The 19,713-nt window shown below is 37.0% G+C and overlaps 1 protein-coding gene across 4 annotated transcripts in view; it reads right to left on the bottom strand.

The window, feature by feature from the left end:
- Nucleotides 1-2,879: 2,879 nt before the first annotated feature.
- Nucleotides 2,880-19,713, bottom strand: part of LOC128699064 (uncharacterized) — a 64,985-nt gene continuing 48,151 nt past the window's right edge. For all 4 annotated transcript variants that reach the window (XM_070096614.1, XM_070096615.1, XM_070096616.1 and 1 more), the window contains 7 exons: nt 19,359-19,513; nt 11,874-12,046; nt 10,805-10,953; nt 9,817-9,978; nt 9,334-9,497; nt 8,580-8,761; nt 2,880-8,430 (listed from right to left, as the gene is read on the bottom strand). In XM_070096614.1, coding sequence (XP_069952715.1) covers nt 8,364-8,430; nt 8,580-8,761; nt 9,334-9,497; nt 9,817-9,978; nt 10,805-10,953; nt 11,874-12,046; nt 19,359-19,513 — 1,052 coding nt within the window. In that variant the 3' untranslated portion in view covers nt 2,880-8,363. The remainder of the gene's footprint in view (nt 8,431-8,579; nt 8,762-9,333; nt 9,498-9,816; nt 9,979-10,804; nt 10,954-11,873; nt 12,047-19,358; nt 19,514-19,713) is intronic.

The following is a 19,713-nucleotide window of genomic DNA, read 5'->3' as shown; positions in this document are numbered from 1 at the left end:
AAAATTTTCCGTGAATATGCTTGCCAAAAGTGGGAGGGAGGGATGCATCATGTGCTCCTGCGCCTTATATGCCAAAAATATGGTAATTCAGGGGAAATTGTATTCGGGGATAATTGATGCAAATATGATTGAATACAATTATTATTATTATTACACTAATAATATTGAAAGCACGGTGATACAGAATTACTGCATTTGTAAAGTACCACTTACACAAGGTTACTGAGAGGGAATAATGAAGCACTATGTGGGGGTTATTACAATGGTTTTTTACACAATTCTGGGAATAGTAACACAAACCATGCTGATTGCCATACAGTTATTTAATTGCTACAATTCCTATTGAAGGGCCTCCATCTGTTGGTCCACCCACTGCCAAGGCCTGGCCTTTTCTATAGGTCCTTTCTTGACCAAGGTTCAGCCCCTTCTCTGTGGAGCCAGCTCGTCCCCCATAATGAAGGTCCAAGAAACTCTAATGCCCCCCCTGCCCCATTACATCCCATTTCAAGTTGAGAGGTCGGGCTGGAACAACACCATGTAAGTCTTTCACCAGCAACAAAGTACATCCTTTCAAAGGTACATATTTTCTTGTTTTCATTAGGTCTGCAGTTCAGCACCAAAATCATATTAGATATTACTTTCCCGGCTAATACGTATATTTTTATTTTCTATATACCGGCTGTCAATATACCGAGGCGTAGTAGGAGACTACAAAGTTTTTCTTTTTCCATTAAGTAATTTATCAAGAAGACGTTACTACCCCCTTGCTTCTGGCACTTTAGTCACCTCTCAAGACACATAACCTAAGTGGAAAGTAATACAATTTTTATTGTTAATAAATTCCCATTAACTATAATTGGTATGCTGTCATTTTTCCTGCCAATATTATCACTACCACATTCTTTTTTCAATTACTCTTTCTACCAAGTCATATCAGTAACCTCAATACCTATTTAAACAAGTACAGTACTTAATTAATTAAATTAGTATTCTCACAGTAAACTACTCTACTTTTTCTGTTAAGAATATTCTTTCCTCCATGTCATCTTAAGAAATCCTGCTGTCTTAGTCTTAGACTGTAATACTGTATGTATAAACATGCTTAACAATTCACAAATGGGTGAAATTATTTACAAACATCATCTCAGACAGATCCCAGATAATGTTGATGTACACACACACAGTATCTGATATTATCAATAGACTTGACTCTACACTTGGTATTTTTAATTTCTTTGTATGTGTATAATAAATTTTATTTCCATTCTCATGTTCTTTAGTACTACATGTACTTTTAAATGCGGTTATTTACTGTGTGTATGATTAAATATATTTTTATATAACACAATTAAACATACACTGTATATAAAATAAATCATGTGTACAGTACCAGATTTACAATAATTACCAGTATTAGCATTAAACTTGTCCAGTACTGTGGAATCCAATTTTACCACATTTGAATACCTGTGAACTATATTTTCTTAAGTACAGTAAAGTGTGTCTATAATATAATCAGATTTGTAAATTGTGACTATTTGTGCCCCTATTTTTTGCAGATTGCTTACCACAGCTGCCAGTGCGGTAACTTTATGGGAGTTCTTTTAAGTAATTTGGCAAAACATTAATGTCATTGCAGTAACTACCATCAACTTGCTCAGTATTTTATTTTTGACATACCTGGGGTGTAGAGTGGCCCATGGCCTGGTAGGCAAAGCTCTAGCTTCATATGCTGATGGGTCTGTGGTTCGATTGCCAACGAAGGTGGAAACATTGGGCATTTCCTTAAACCTGTTGTCCCTGTTCACCCATAAGTAAAATAGGTACCTGGGTGTTGGTCGACTGGTGTGGGTCGCATCCTGAGACAAAATTGACCTAATTTGCCTGAAATGCCATGAATAACAAGGAGATTTCTGTATTGTAGTATGTCATTGATGTCAGCTAGGCCTTGTGTACTTGTACATGTACTTGTAGAGATAAAGATATTATTATTATTATTATTTTTTTTTTTTTTTTTTTTTCAACAAGTCGGCCGTCTCCCACCGAGGCAGGGTGACCCAAAAAAGAAAGAAAATCCCCAAAAAGAAAATACTTTCATCATCATTCAACACTTTCACCACACTCGCACATTATCACTGTTTTTGCAGAGGTGCTCAGAATACAACAGTCTAGAAGCATATACGTATAAAGATACACAACATATCCCTCCAAACTGCCAATATCCCAAACCCCTCCTTTAAAGTCCAGGCATTGTACTTCCCATTTCCAGGACTCAAGTCCGACTATATGAAAATAACCGGTTTCCCTGAATCCCTTCACTAAATATTACCCTGCTCACACTCCAACAGATCGTCAGGTCCCAAGTACCATTCGTCTCCATTCACTATTATTATTATTATTAGTGATGCTCGCCAGCAAGATTATTTTTTTGGTCATGTTTTTCTAACCTTTGACAGTTTTCTCTATGAAGACTTACCTTTGACCTCTTGTAGAATCTTTGTCATTATAACTATTAGGCATTAGTAACAGGATACACTTGTGGTATTTTCTGAAGAATTCCAAATGCTCATTTGGCTTTTTAAGAAACTGAAGTCACCTGCTACTGGACTGTAGAGACAAATACAGTGTATGCAAAATTCTTAAATAGAAGTGTGGAGGGTAGGTAAAAGTGTGGAGGGCTGATTGAAGTATGGAGGGTGAGGGGGTAGAATTGTGGGGAATGAGGGGAGTACATTCGTGCAGGGTGGGGGGTAGAAGTGTGAAAAATCATAAATGGTCCTGGTTGTCAATGACTGTCATGTCTTAAAATACACAAGTTGGAAAGCAGTAATAATAATAATGACATTTAATTTTGGTTAAGTTATTAAAATATAGCCACACAGATGTTGAGGTCTTTATTTATTACATACTGTTGTACAGTACTATACTATTTATCCATTAGCAATGTACACTAAAAACAATTCGTGCAATCTACTTAGCAACATTTTTAATAAGTAGCATTGTACTTAAAAAGTTTGAAGAAAGTCCACACAAAGTTTACACCTTTCGAATAAAATATTGAATATTTGTAATCTATCACTCTTCACCTGTCTAGACTTAAGTAGTCTTTAAGTATTAGGTTAAGTCTGCCTGAAATGCCTCGGCATGATAGTGGCTTTCTTTGTACAGTACTGATCAAATTATGAAATGTAAACACACATTGTAACCTTTGCAAAGAAATAATTTTTTTATTTGGTTTGATTTGATTATAGTAAAATAGATCACTGATGTCAGCCTTCAACATCATCAGAATCATCATCATAAAAAAATTTATATGTAAAACAAAAGGACATAAAATATGGTATGATCATTTGGCAGAGTTGAAAATCTGGAGCAACTTTCCTCCCACCTGAAGGGGCTGGATAATCCATGATCTACTACTGTATTGCTATGGAAATGGTAAAAAATTTTACATGCTGATATGATTGTATTTGTGGCACCTAGTTGTCCCTTATACAATAATGCAGGAAAATTTGCTTATATTGTACTGTATACATAAAAAAAAATTAAAAATCCTAAAATATTTGTACATTACTACAATTTGTATATAATATAAATTACAGGTACTTGTTATTTTTTTTTTTTTTTTCAACAAGTCGGCCGTCTCCCACCGAGGCAGGGTGTTGTTAAATATACAAGCTAAAAATAGAAATCTAAACTGTTTCAGCTATTTAAGTATATATGCATGACACATGAATATCTCGGTATACAGAGTAGAACTTCAATTTGTCTGGACAAAGGCCACGAACATCGGTCAAAGTTCGTTAAATCCAAAATTATTTGGGATTGTTATAGTCTGTTGGGTAAATTGATTCAGAATTCAGTGAACAAAGTCTAATAAATCTTTTGTGCCTACAATATTTTATTACATGTAAACTACATTTCCTGTATACTGCAGAAAAGAAATGAATGTATTATTATTATAATTGCTCATTACTGTTATTACCATGGATAACAACCTCATCATTCAGCTTTACTCCACAATTGGCATTATAGGACCCTTTCTTGCTCCTGTTAGTCCCTTACGTTAAAGTTTCACTGTCTGTAAAAAAATATTTGAAAATATAAAATGTAAAAATAAACATGAATTGGTTGCCTATTATGCTACCTAGATTAGTTCATTATACTGTTGACTACTTAAGAGATGTCATTATTGAGAAGTATTTAACAGAAGTATTTAATGTTCAGTGTACATTACAATGCCTTAAAAAATTACTTTTCTCCTTAGGTTTTCCGATTAATCTGTAATATTTCTTTAACATGTATACAATATAGTACAATACTGTATATAAAATCAATTTTACTTCTTTGCTTCATGTATAGTATGTTTAAGTGTATGTGTGTGTGTACGTTTGAATGCTGTATAAAGTTAAACAGTTTGTGAAGCAAACTGATGAAGCAGACTGGTGTCATTTCACTTCTAATAATTAATACAATAAAAGTATAAAAACATCAGACTTGCATACATAACACCCTAGTTACATCCACACCTCTAGGCTGTAATATTGCTGTATACTAATGGCCCCTTTCAAGGCAGGTGAAACTGCAGACCTGGAGAATGTACAGAGAACTTTCATGGCATGCATAAATATGATAAAACACCTAAACTTCTGGGAACAGTTGAAGTCCCTTGACTTGTATTGCCTGGAATGCAGGCGAGAAAGATACTATATGATAATATACACTTGGAAAATCCTAGAGGGACTAGTCCCAAATTTGCACATGAAAATCATTCCCTACAAAAGCAAAAGACTTGGCAGGGATGCAACATCCCCCAAATGAAAAGCAGGGGCTCCACAATTATGCTAAGGGACAACACAGTAAGTGTCAGGGGCCCAAGACTGTTCAACTGCCTCCCAGAATACATAAGGGGGATTATCAATAGATCCCTGACTGTCTTCAAGAAGGTACTGGACAGACACCTAAAATCAGTACCTGATCAGCCTGGCTGTGGTTTGTATGTCAGTTTGAGTGCAGCCAGCAGTAACAGCCTGGTTGATCAGACCCTGATCCACCAGGCAGCCTGGTCACAGACTGAGCCGTGGGGACGTTGATCCCTGAAATGCTCTCCCAAATATACTCCAGGGATACACCTTGATAACAGCACATGATAATTATTACAATGATATCTATAACTGAAATAGCCACTACCTTTATTATGAACAGAATTGAAAGCTATTTACATGGCCATTCTTAACAATGTACAGGATTTTGAAAGTGTACGACTGTATATTTCTAATCTCTGTTCCTTAATTTATGTATTGTTAGTCTATTTATTAGACTAACATAGTATATACATATATATTTTTTACCACATGAGATGTTTCCCACCAAGGTAGGGTGACTGAAAAAGGAAAATGCATTTACCATCACTCATTCAATAGTTGTCTTACTAGAAATGCATGGGCATTACAATTGAAATGATCCTCCAAATCACATCTCCACTTGTCCTCCTGATTGCATGTCAGCACTTCCCACCTCTCTACATAATATTTATGCAACACAATGATCAGAGATACATTACTACCTCCAGTCTTCTCTTCACTGTAGCATTCAAAGATTATGCATCACACCCATACAAATGTGTTATCACCACTATACCCTGAAACATTTTTCCATTTGCTTCACATTTTTCCTTTTGCTCCACGTTTTCCCTTTTACTCCACATTCTTCCTTTTACTCTACATACTCCTCAAAGTTCCAGCTTCTTTCCCTCGTATATTCTATGACTCGCAACACCACCAACTCTCAAGTATCTACATACAGTAAATTCACTTTCTCATACTCTGTTTCCCAAGTTGAAGTCCAATTTTTCCTTGCCATGTGTTCATAGTCTTCTCACCTTGCTCTTTATTTTCACTTTCAACTTAGTTCTTTTACAAGCATACATATGTATGTACTGTATTTGTAATTCTTTCTAGATAACATATCTCATAAGTAAAAAAATCACACTTACATCATATAATTCATTACCGAGCATTATGTATTTCAGAATCTTGTTATGCTGCAGATGTGAATTGCATGCTCAGTTAGGTTATGAGCTACTGATTCTTACCAGTATCTGGTGGAGTGGTCATGTGGATGTAACCTCACACTTGACAGTAACTCATTAGGTCAATTACAGGCTTTCTGTTCTCATCAGGGTATACTGTACATCTACCCCTATTTTCTGTATGTATCTTAGTACTGTATGCATTATTTGCAGTACTACTGATACATTAGAGTATTTTATCAATAACCATCAAATAAACACATAGGGTACCATGCTTGCAAATTCACTCTTATCACACTAAATACAGTGGACCCCTGGTTAACGTATTTTTTCACTCCAGAAGTATGTTCAGGTGCCAGTACTGACCGAATTTGTTCCCATAAGAAATATTGTGAAGTAGATTAGTCCATTTCAGACCCTCAAACATACACGTACAAACGCACTTACATAAATACACTTACATAATTGGTCGCATTCGGAGGTAATCGTTATGCGGGGGTCCACTGTACATTTATGTTTAAATGTTGAGCTTTTCTGTGATACTTTTGCTGTTTTAGAGTAAAATAGCATATTTTTTTTTGCAAATAAAGTTTATATTGTATATGCTTCTTGTATAAGACTTCCTGTATATATGGGTTTAATTTCTGTATAACCATAGTAGACATTGCTTAGTGATAAACTGTTTGAGAAGTGACTACAGTACAAATTACAAAAAGCAATACAGTATGTACAAATCATTACTTTCCTCTCATAAATATATGTACCAGTATATCTCATCCCTTTTATTATCCTATTTTATGCATATCCTAGTAGCTTTTTAGTAAAGCCACATGCAGTCAAGTATATGCATATGTACTGATGCATGAAGTTTAATTTAAATATGAAATAGTAATCAAATGTACTAATATTGAGAGCAGCAGCGTTAAAAATTTACCTGTAAATTTTCAAAACAATACTGAAACAGCTCCAATTAGATAATAAGTGTTGAAAAGTCTTGTAACTGTCTTACTGTATGACCCTTGTGGGTTTAGCACCTAGTGATGATTGTAATAATTGTAACTCTCTTAGAGTTCTTCTTGGAATGTTCCAGTTAAAAGAATGGTGTTCAGACATTTCCTATCTAGGTTCTTTATGACAAACAGTGTAAGAAATATTCTTGTGATCATATTCAAACCACAATAGTCACATTTAATACTTGATGATCACTTCCCTATGCTCAGTCTGTTATCACATTCCAACCCCTTAATTTCATTTACTGAATAATAAATGGAGCATAGTTACATGTCATTTTTTTTTTTTTCAACAAGTCGGCTGTCTCCCACCGAGGCATGTCTCTATTAAAGTGCTTCAAGGAAAGTGCCTGGATGCTGTTGAAGGGCTACTGATCCAAGGAATTTGAGTTACCCTTCCTTTCCAAGATCAATTATGATTACCTCTCATTCCCCATACTTTATGTGATCCCAACAAGTTCAGCACTTAATAACAATACTATACATAGTACAACAATTCACATTCTTTCAAGAAATATATTAATTTATTTTTATATATAAAATGCAGTGTTTCCCACTGTTCAGTAGGGTGACATAAGCAGCAGCCTTCATGGTACCCTAGAGTATACCTGTATTCCTATGCACAGTTTCTTAAGAAATCTATGGTCAAATGTGCATTTAATAGTTACTTAGTATCTTGCATCTACTACAGCTTCACCTATTGCACCCATGTTTCCGTGAAGTGTATGAACAAGAGATTTCATTAGGAAACACTGAATAAAAATTCTCCTTTATTATACATACAATGTTCATTAGTCTACATAATACATCACTTAACACCAAATCAGAATTTTTTTTTTTTACAAATCAGCCACTCCCCATCAGGGCAAGGTGACCCAGAGGGAATAATATAATTGCCATCACTCATTCCTTAGCCATCCTTCCAAAAGTCCAGACACAATAAATCAAATGACTCTCCAAACCTGTGTCCTCAACCATTCAATTATCAAATTTTTATGTCACACTCATATTTCACTCTAGTTCAATTGGTCAGGCAAGTGTGCCTTATAATAAATATTCACTAAAGGTATGCTTAATTAGTTATCATAAAAAACATCTTTATTAATTATAATATTTACATGAGATTAAAGCTTGTTCTTTATTTCTGATTCTAATGAGAAGCTGATTTATTATTATGTTACAGCTGTACTAAAAACCCATTTTAAAAAAGTACACACACATACTGTAAACCTTGTTAAAGATATCACATCCTTTGCATTTGTATAGTCTACCATTGTTTAGGTCTGTTAAAAACTAGTTAAAGTTTTACCAATAACCTATTGTTAACCATTGTGTGTTGCTTTGCAATTCTCTGCCACTATCCAGATTTCATTCTGACGTCCATGGTATCTGATGGTTTGAATATCATTAAAAATATAGAAAACCTAGAATTAAGGTCATTAAAATTAAAGGCAGATTTCAAATATTGCACATAATTGAACATGTTTTCAAACTCAAGTCATAAATGATAGGTGAAATATTTAGGCTTCATCACTTACCGAACAATGAAATCGTATATAACGACATAATGCTCATCATCCTTGTAGCAGGCCCCAAACTCAGATAATCTATACTTCATGTCTGACAGCTCCTTGCGTACTCGTATAGGGTCCAAGAGATAACCTCCAACAGTGTATGCATACACAATTACATCATCTAAGTCTGTGATGTGTACAGAGGGCTGCAAACAGTATAAGTACATAGTTAGATTTATCAGATTTCTTATCAATAGATTTTTCTTATTACATGGATAAAAATTATGCACCTGACAATTTATTTTTTCCTATCAGAATAATATTTCAACTGCACTGCACCATATCATTTATTTATGAAAAACATTTTACTGATGCGAGTGTTTTTGTTATCAATCACAAATTCCTGTTTATCAAATCTAGAAAGCTCTTTATTAGCTTCATTAGCTAGATTAGCTAGAAACAACGTGAAGACAGGACACTGTGAATATAACTTTTCTCCTATAGGTACAAAAAAAAAAGTAATTAGTGCTCTGAACCAAAATCATATTAGAATGTATATGCACAACTATATTTACAGAGGTTTACTGAATTCTTGAGAACGTCAAAAACAGATTTTGTATAAAAAATGTTATTCAAGAAACACAGCATTTTCATTGTTTTCAAGTAACTAAAATAGTGCACAGGGCTGAATGACATACATATGGATTTAGTTTTTTTGTGAATTTAATAATAACACAGATATACAAGGGTCTCTAAAAAATAAGATTATTGTACTTACTGCAGCATATCCAGTTACTGGAGGGTTGGAGTGGAGTCGCTGTGGAAGGTAGAGGGACATAGTGAGATTCTGTGGGCACTCAGTATCAGGGTCGGTGGAATCCCTAATGTGCACCAGAGCTATGGGCCGTGTTGCCTCGATCACTTCCATGTGTGAGTTCACACCTGCAAAATGAAACTAAGGACATTACTGTATAATTACACACTGTTTTACACCAGCAAAGTTACAGGCCGAGCTGTAATTTTAACTCCACTCATTTCAAACCCCAGCCCTATCTAATATATACTGCCTCCATTCCCAGGAATGTGACCGACAACTGTTAGCTAACACCCAGATACCTATTTACTGTTACGTGAATAGCGACATGTGTAAGAAAATATGCCCGATGTCTCAATCCACCCCAGGATCAAACCAGAATCCTTCAGCTGTGAACCAACATCTCTGAGAGCAACTGTACTTCTATCTGACCATAATTATACTCACCATGCTTGTATAAGTGAAGTGGCATGAAACCTTTCCAGACACTCATAGTAGTGAACTCACACTCTCTGGGGGAAGTGGAAGCAAACAGCCCATGGTAGTAGCGCCTCTTCTGGATACCATATTTATAGGTTCTCAGCACCTCAAATTTGGGACATTCCACCCCTATAAAAGAATAAGATGTGTCAGGGTTGCCTTACTCACTGTACAGCATCAAAAGCTTTAGAATACTGTGCTTCATTATAATGAAAACCAGTTTTGTGTATCACTGGGTACACTAACATCTTCAGAAATTAACTTTCCTGTCACTTGCACTAATACAGCCTTAAAGCACTAGAAGGCTCCTCTTCCACTCTACAGCCAGTTTTACTCTGCCCACTTTGCTAGTTAACAGTAACAAACAGCAAGTGAAGACGTAAGGAGTAAATCAAGATGAAGGGTAATCCTATGAAATATTAGGTAAGGTAACTAATGCATTCATATTTCATTATTTTATGTTTAAAACAATAAATGATGGTGAGAATTCTCATTATCTGTGTGACGAGTTCATGCACATGCATATATGCACAAAACCAAGAGTACATGGCTTCTAAACATTAAGTTTCAGATGTAGCAAAATGTATGCACCATATTAGGCAACTTGATAAAGGTGGCAAAGTTTAAGTTGTGAAAATTACTAAATACTTTACATTTCTCAACAAGCTCTATTTTATTTTAACTTGTTTGAAAAAGTGCTTAGGAAATTTCAGTATTCAAGATTATAATGTAGTGGGATACTGTATGCATATCAGTTCAGAACACTGAACCTGATTCTTGAGTATGATACCTTACAATTAATATAGTAAAGTATTATATATACAAGTGAGATATGCATACAAGCTTTTGGCAAGAGGAAGTAAAGAATTTATCACTAGTTTAATATTGCTACTATTACTCATGTCACATACATTTTTGGGGGGTTTTACTAACAAAAATATAAAGTCCATATTACCTCTGCAGAGTTTATTGAGAGTCTTCTGTGTGATCTTGTTTGTTTGTGGCTTTCTGTTGTAGTTTGAAGACTTCACATTAGTCTGAGGATCACGGAAGTTGGTCGCGTAGATCCATATCTCATAATATACCCTTTGATATAACTCTGGTCTTGTGGATAAATGATGGGTACAAAAGTGAGCAAGAAGAAATTTGGTAAATTGCTGGGAAGGAATAAATGTATATCATTAATAGAGTGGTGGAACCAGATAACTTGATCAGGAGAGAGAATGATAACAGCTAGTGGACAAATCATCTGGGTGGAGATACTGGAGATAACCATTAATAGCAACAGAGAAAGCAATTTTAATAGAAAGGGGCTAATGGATTGGCATTACGGCACATTAGGACAAGTAGATTGGTAGCAAGAAGGAATAATATAATACTGGTATATGTACATAAAATATCAGATTGGGATAGGTTAATGGGTAGATAAATAGAGGATAAGCTAACATGTATGGCAGGAACTACCGTGTTACCTACAATGAACTGGGAAGGAGCTAATGAGACTATGTAATCTTGTAAGCAGGTTAGCTACTAAGATGCTGCAGAAGCCTTATCAAACCATATACATTTGGGTATGCTATAACAAACGGTTTATGTAACGAATATTTACATAACGAAGTTTTCCCTATAAAATTGAAAATATTGGTTCAGCACAACTACACTGAGCTTTTAACAAGGTAAAAGAATCTTTAATATTTAATACATTATGTAGTTTTATACTAATGAGTATGAATAAGTAGTCCTCTACATAAATATCAAAACACTTGAGCACTTTCCTGCTTATGTTAAATTATAGTGGAGAGACTGCTTTTAAACATGCAGCAACACTTGGGTAGTAATTATACACCTTTCAGTCTTCTATCATTTTTTCTGACTAACTTTCAATAAAGAAAAATGATGATGGCATTGTGTAGCAGCATTTCTCTAAACTCCCTGTGTTGTGTCTTTCAGCAATGATTTACTGTAAAGGAAGAAGCAGAAGTACAAATACCTCTTATCTCTGTACCTCAGCTGTAGGCACTCACCTACTGTAGGAGGCAAGGTAGTAGTAGCGATCGAGGAAAGCCTCACCATTGTGTCTAAGTTGCTCCATCAGGGTCTGAACCTTCTCTTGCAGAAAGCTCTCTGTAACATCCCACACATTTGCTTCAAAGCTGTGCACAAACACAGTCTTTGACTCTAGTTCATCTACCAGAACCTGAAGATAGTGTGCAAAGCATAATTTAGTGCATCCACCCAGCACAACATTTCCACTGCCTCCAACATCCTGTTCACTAACCTGCAAAAACCATGCTTCACACCCTCAAAAAATTGACAACGGATATTTCTTAGTTATAATGATATAACATAGACATACAGTACCTGAATTACTGAATTTGTTGACTTAGGACCAAGTACTACATGAGATAAAGCTAACTTTACACTAACACTTCTTTTAACATAAGAACATAAGAAAGAAGGAACACTGCAACAGGCCTACTGACCTATGCGAAGCAGGTCCATGCCACCCCCTAGCCAAGAACAATGACCACCTAGTCAGGTCACTTCCACTTAAGGAAGGAGAACGGCACCAGACGTCGTAGCCAAAGCTAGTCAGGTCCAACTCACACCCACCCACACCCACTCATGTATTTATCCAACCTATTTTTAAAACTACACAACATCTTAGCATCTATGACGGTACTCGGGAGTTTGTTCCACTCATCCACAACTCTATTACCAAACCAGTGCTTTCCTATATCTTTCCTGAATCTGAACTTTTCCAACTTGAAGCAATTGCTGCGAATCCTGTCTTGGCTAGATATTTTCAGCAAGAGTTGCACATGTGTCTAATTTATCAACGTGTCGATTTGAATTCTTTCTTTTTATTCATTTAATTATAATGTAATCGTCAGAAAATCAGTTTTCACTTTTGGACAACTTTATTAAGCAAGCATGTTCACTGCTTATGGAATAAAATTTTTTAATAATCCTAAGTAAAACACAGGCACTGTATTGTACTGTAGATTTAAGTCAACTCTATAACAAGGCAGAAGAAGTTGTTAGTGATCACATAATGCTTCAATGAAATAATTCTGGCACATTTATTACTTCATAATCAAAATGCATCACAAAAATTTATTACAATATACATTAGTAGGGCACAGTAGCAATGAGATCATCATTAATAATTAGGCTATGCTCCAACACTCAAATGTGCACAGTATACATGTGCATACATTCTTTGGTTGGCCTAGGAAGGGTTGGAGGGAGGGGGTAAAGGAGGTTTTGTGTGCGAGGACTTCCAGCAAGCTTGCATGAGCATATTAATAGGAGTGAATGGAGACCAATGGTTTTTAATACTTGATGTGCTGTTGGAGTGTGAGCAAAGTAACATTTATGAAGGGATTCAGAGAAACCAGCAGGCCGGACCTGAGTCCTGGAGATGGGAAGTACAGTGTCTACACTCTGAAGGAAGGGTGTTAATGTTGCAGTTTTATAACTGTAGTGTAAAGCATCCCTCTGGCAAGACAGTGATGGAGTGAATGATGATAAAGTTTTTCTTTTTCGGGCCACCCTGCCTTGGTGGGAATCTGCCGACATGTTAATAAAAAAAAAAACATTCTTGAAAGTCAAGCACTATCACTCTATACTCTAAAGATCAAAAAATTTTATTTTTCTGATTTGGCTCCCTGGGTTTTTCAATTCCATACAGATAGGTGAACTATGGATGGCTCATTTCCTGGCATTTTAGTTGACTTTTACAACACGCATGGCTTACAGAGGAAAGATTCTTATTCCACTTTCCCATGGATATGAAAGGAAAAACAATAAGAACAAGAACTATTAAGATAAAATAAAAAAAACTCAGATGAGTGTGTATACATAAATGTGTACAAGCATGTTTAGTGTGACCTAAGTGTAAGTAGAAGTAGCAAGACGTACCTGAAATCTTGCATGTTTATTGGACAGAAAAATGACACCAGCAATCCTACCATCATGTAAAACAAATACAGGCTTCCGTTTTACACTCACTTGGTAGGACGGTAGTACCTCCCTGGGTGCTTGCAAGGGGCCTGGACTTCCAGCAAGCATGCATGAACATGTTAGATAGGAGTGAATGGATATGAATGGTTTTTGGGACCTGACGAGCTGTTGGAGTGTGAGCAAGGTAATATTTTGTGAAGGGATTCAGGGAAACCAGTTAGCCAGACTTGATTCCTGGAAATGGGGGTTTGGGATATTGGCAGTTTGGAGGGACTTCTAAACTGTCGTATCTGAGCGCCTCTACAAAGACAGTGATTATGTATGAGTAATGGCAAAAGTGTTGAATGATGATGAAAGTTTTTTCTTTGTTTTTGGGTCACCCTGCCTCAGTGGGAAACAGCCAACATGTTAAAAAAAAAATCTTTATTTCTACAAGTACATGTATGAGGTATACAGGCCTAACTGACAAAAAAGACATACTGCTATATAGAAAGCCCCTTGTTATGCAGAGCATTTCCGGTAAATTAGGTCAATTTTGTTCTAGTGTGGGTTGCATCAGGATGCAACCCACACCAGTCAACTAACACCCAGGTACCCATTTTACTGATTGGTGAACAGGGACCACAGGTGTAAGGAAACTTGCCGGGAATCGAACCTGAACCCTCAGCGTGTAAAGCAAGAGCTCTGCCTACCAGACCATGACCCACCTTAAAAATTAAATGCACACTTGATGGTTGCACTCATCTTTGTGACAATTACAAAGCTAGAGCAAGAACTAACCATTATGCACAACGATTTTCTTGTCATACTCTATTGCACAATATGGGTTTTTAAAAAAGGCAATGAAATGTCAGCATGAGCAGGAAGATTTTAGCTGGATAACATCAGAAATCCCACTATGTATTTACTAGCTACTGCTGCTTTAAAGGTTTTCTTCAAGCAATGCAAGAGTTCCTTTTACATAAGGACTAACATTTTGGATGGCACATCACACAGATTTAGTGGAACTAGTATAGAACATCATCATGACCAAAACAAAGTCAGGAATTTCCAATATATATTCAAAATTATATTTATATTCGTGAGGAAATGTTAAACACTGGGATCATACAGCTCCTGGGGAATGGGAGGTAAAGAGGTATGATACAAAGAAGGGGAGTTTAGCTCTAAGTCCTTGGATCAAGAGCCCTTCACCGTATCAAAGCACCTACTTTAAATGGCTAAAATTACTTTAGTTCTGGTACACTTTAAAAGACAACTTACTGCTTAGTCTACACGAGGACTACATCGAGGAAGAGAGGTTTGTAATTGCATTCCTCTTCAAGTGTAAATTTGTTCTCCACCTAAACTACAACTGACCTCAATGCTACTATATGTTTCCATTTCGTCTCTGTATTGCATCATAAAGCTCCTCAATTTCCGTAAGTGCCTATTTTAGATATAATAGGAGCATTGCTTTTATGTGAAAACAACAAAATTTCTCTGCTCATTACCTTCAAACTTTCAAAGCTGGTGTATCTGACTTAGAGGAAGGTTCAGATTGGTCTTACTCTTTATTTTTACTTTATTTTTTACTTTATTTTTACTGTTATTAACACATCGGCCATCTCCCGCCAAGGCAGGGTGGCCCGAAAAAGAAAAACTTTCACCATCATTCACGCCATCACTCTCTTGCCAGAGGCATGCTTACAAAACTGCAACATTATCACCCCTCCTTCAGAGTGTCAGTATTGTACTTTGGCCTGCCTGTTTCCCTGAATCCCTTCATAAGTGTTACCTTGCTCACACTCCAACAGCACATCAAGTCCTAAAAACCATGTCCCCATTCGCTCCTATATAACACATTCACGCATGCTTGCTGGAAGTCCAAGCCCCTCACACACAAAACCTCCTTTACCCCCTCCTTCTAACCTTGCCTAGACTGACCCCTACTCTGCCTTCCCTTCACTACAAATTTATACACTCTCAAAGTCATTCTATTTTGTTCCTTCCTCTCTACTTGTCTGAACCACCTCAACAAACCCTCCTCAGCCTTCTGGATAATAGTTTTGGTAATCCTGCACCCCCTCCTAATTTCCAAGCTACGAATTCCCTGCATTATATTCACACCACATATTGCCCTCAGACATGACATCTCCATTGCCTCTAGTCTTCTCCTTGTTGCAACATTCACCACCCATGCTTCACACCCATATAAGAGCATTGGTATAACTATACTCTCATACATTCCCCTCTTTGCTTCCATGGACAAAGTTCTTTGTCTCTACAGACTGCTAAGTGTACCACTCACCTTTTTAAAACCCCTCATCAATTTTATGATTCACCTCATCTTTCATAAACCCATCTGCTGACACATTCACTCCTAAATATCTGAATACATTCACCCCCTCCATACTCTCTCCCTCCAATATGATATTTATCCAATCTTTTGTTACCTAATTTTTCTTATCCTCATCACCTTACTCTTTCCTATATTCACTTTTAATTTTCTTCTTTCACATACCCTACCAAACTCATCAACCAACCTCTGCAACTTCTCTTCAGAATCTCCCAAAAGCACACTGTCATCAGCAAAGAGCAACTGTGATAGCTCCCACTCTGTGTTAGATTCTTTATCTTTTAACCCCACACCTCTTGCCAACACCTGAACATTCACTTCTCTTACAACCCCATCTATAAATATGCTGAACAGCCATGGTGACATCACACATCCTTGTCTAACTTTTACTGGGAAATAATCTTCCTCCTACATACTCTAACCTGAGCCTCGCTATCCTCGTAAAAACTCTTTACTGCTTTCAGTAACCTACCACCTATTCCATATATTTGCAACATTTGCCATACTGTCCACCTATCCACCCTGTCATATGCCTTTTCTAAATCCATAAATGCCACAAAAACCTCTTTACCCTTATCTAAATACTGTTCACCTATATGTTTCACTGTAAACACTTGGTCTACACACCCCCTACCTTTCCTAAAGCCTCCTTGTTCAACTGCTATCCTACTCTCCATCTTACTCTTAATTCTTTCAATAACAACTCTACCATACACTTTACCAGGTATGCTTAACAGACTTATTCCCCTTTTGTCCCCTTTGCCTTTATACAAAGGAACTTTGCATGCTCTCTGCCAATCCCTAGGTACCTTACCCTTTTCCAGACATTTATTAAATAAAAGCACCAACCACTCCAAAACTATATCTCTACCTGGTTTTAACATTTCTATCTTTATCCCATCAATTCCAGCTGCCTTACCCCTTTTCATTCTACCCACTGCCTCACGAACTTCCCCCACACTCACAACTGGATCTTCCTCATTCCTACAAGATGTTATTCCTCCTTTCCCTATGCACCCAAAGTCGGTACCTGACCAGCCGGGCTGTGGCTCGTACGTTGGATTGTGTGCAGCCAGCAGTAACAGCCTGGTTGATCAGGCTCTGATCCACCATGAGGCCTGGTCACAGACCGGGCTGCGGGGGCGTTGACCCCCGGAACTCTCTCCAGGTAAATTCTCCAGGTAAACACGAAATTACAGCTTCCCTATATTCATCAATATTTAGCAATTCCTCAAAATATTCCCTCCATCTAACTCTTCATTTAATAACTCTCCTCTCCTATTTTTAACCATCAAATCCATTCGTTCCCTCGGCTTCCTCAGCTTATTAATCTCACTCCAAAACTTTTTCTTATTTTCAACAAAATTTGTTGATAACAAAACACCCACTCTCTCATTTGCTCTCTTTCTACATTGCTTCACCACTCTCTTAACCTCTCTTTTTTTCTCTCCATATACTCCCTCCTTGCATAATTTCTAATCTGTAAAAACCTCTCATATGCTAACTTCTTCTCCTTTACTACTCTCTTTACATCATCATCATTAAACTAAAGTGTGTGTGTGTGTGTGTGTGTGTGTGTGTGTGTGTGTGTGTGTGTGTGTGTGTGTGTGTGTGTGTGTGTGTGTGTGTGTGTGTGTGTGGTGTGTGACTCAACAATCAATATTTGCACCAATAACTCATTACAGTTGTGACCGGGTGTGGAAGTGTGAATTGCTCATTACTCTATAATTTGTTCATGATTGTAGCCAAAGTATAAACGTAAGTAACCATTCTACAGAATTCATTACCTTTGTAACTTGTGAGCTCATTACCTTTGTACCTAGTTCAGCTATCAAAACTTTGGGGGCCCAGTCCCTGGACCCATTACGTACCTCTGTAATCTGTAAACCTTTGTAACTTGTCATGATTGTGACCAGACTTACCTGGAGTTCATTACCTTTGTAAATTATGAGTTCATTACCTTTGTAAATTGTGAGTTCATTACCTTTGTAAATTGTGAGTTCATTACCTCTGTAACTTGCTCAGCTATCAAAACTTTGGAGTCCAGTCCCTGGACCAATTATGTACCTCTGTAATCTCTTGACTACCGCCCACAGGATGGGTATGGGGTGCATAATAAACATATTAAACTAACTTCTCTCCCACACCCACTTTCCTGTAACCACAAACTTCTGCTGCACACACTAACACTACATTTTTAAACCTACCCCATACATCTTCAACCACATTGCATGGGCTCTTACTAGCCCATCTATTCTCCAGTAGTTGTTTATATTTTACCCTAACTGCCTCTTCCTCTAGTTTATAAACCTTCACCTCTCTTACTTATTGCTTCTATTTTCCTTGTATCCTGTCTACCTTTTACTCTCACTGTAGCTACAACTAAAAAGTGATCTGATATAGCTGTGGCCCCTTTTAAAAACATGTACATCTTTCTCTTAATAATATAATAATATCTTTATTTCTACAAGTACATGTACAAGGTATACATGCCTAGCTGACATCAATGACATACTACTATATAGAAAGCCCCTTGTTATGCAGAGCATTTCAGGCAATTAAGTCAGTTTTGTCACAGGATGCGATCCACACCAGTTGACTAACACCCAGGTACTCATTTTACTGATAGGTGAACAGGGACAGCAGGTGTCTTATGGAAATACGTCCTAATGCTTTTCAGCCGTACCGGGGGATCGATCCCCGAACCTCAGCTGGGTTGAGCTGAGTGCGCGATTGAGCTATGAGACACTTAGCTGTGTAGGTGTCAATTTTAATGATGACATTCCAATATTTTTTCCATGCAATAATTTTTAAATGCTTCTACTGATCAGACTCAAACCTTCAATGCTGATGTATATTACATAAGAGGATGGTTTGGATTATTACAGTTCCTGACCCTCTTATGGAAGTTGATTACAACTCCTGAGCTTATTGAGGATCTTAAGCTATGGGTATTAGCTTTCATGAGTTTGTTGAACTAAAACATATGGGACTCTTCAAGCTGTTGATCTCCAGCTCCTGAACCTCATGGGAGTGCCCCCGAACCTCATGGCAATGCCCTGGCCTATTTAGTGTTCTGGGTTGCAATTATGTCTCTTGCATGCACTGAGGTATGGGGGGAAAGGGTTTATATCATAGGGGGGAACTCTCTTTCTCAGATCGCTTAGCAACAGAAAAAAAAAAAGAGTCGTTTTTATAAAAGTACCTCATTGCTGATGGGTGTGGGGAGGTCACTGTGCTGGTAGTAGCTGGGCTGAACATAGAGGGAAACGGTATAGTCATTGGTCTCTTCCAACACACCAGGATGTTTGCCAAATTTAATCTGCGTCATGAAGGGCACCGTCAAGTTGAGCACCAATCCTATAACAGGAGTAGAGCCAGAGATGATAGAACACTGCAGCAAAACATTTATAATCTGTAAATTGCTTCTAGCAGTACATAACACACCATAAAAAAAATGCTGCTAGAATGTAGTCTGGTGGATTAAAATATTAGTAATAGTGACACTTTAGCTGTGGTAATAATGCCTATAACTTGATATTAAGTTTTCATTCAGGTAC

This window comes from Cherax quadricarinatus, chromosome 54 (genome assembly GCF_038502225.1).
Source record: "Cherax quadricarinatus isolate ZL_2023a chromosome 54, ASM3850222v1, whole genome shotgun sequence".
Classification (NCBI taxonomy): domain Eukaryota; kingdom Metazoa; phylum Arthropoda; class Malacostraca; order Decapoda; family Parastacidae; genus Cherax; species Cherax quadricarinatus.
Note: the sequence above shows the minus strand (reverse complement) of the source record. Positions and strands in the feature narration are given on the sequence as shown.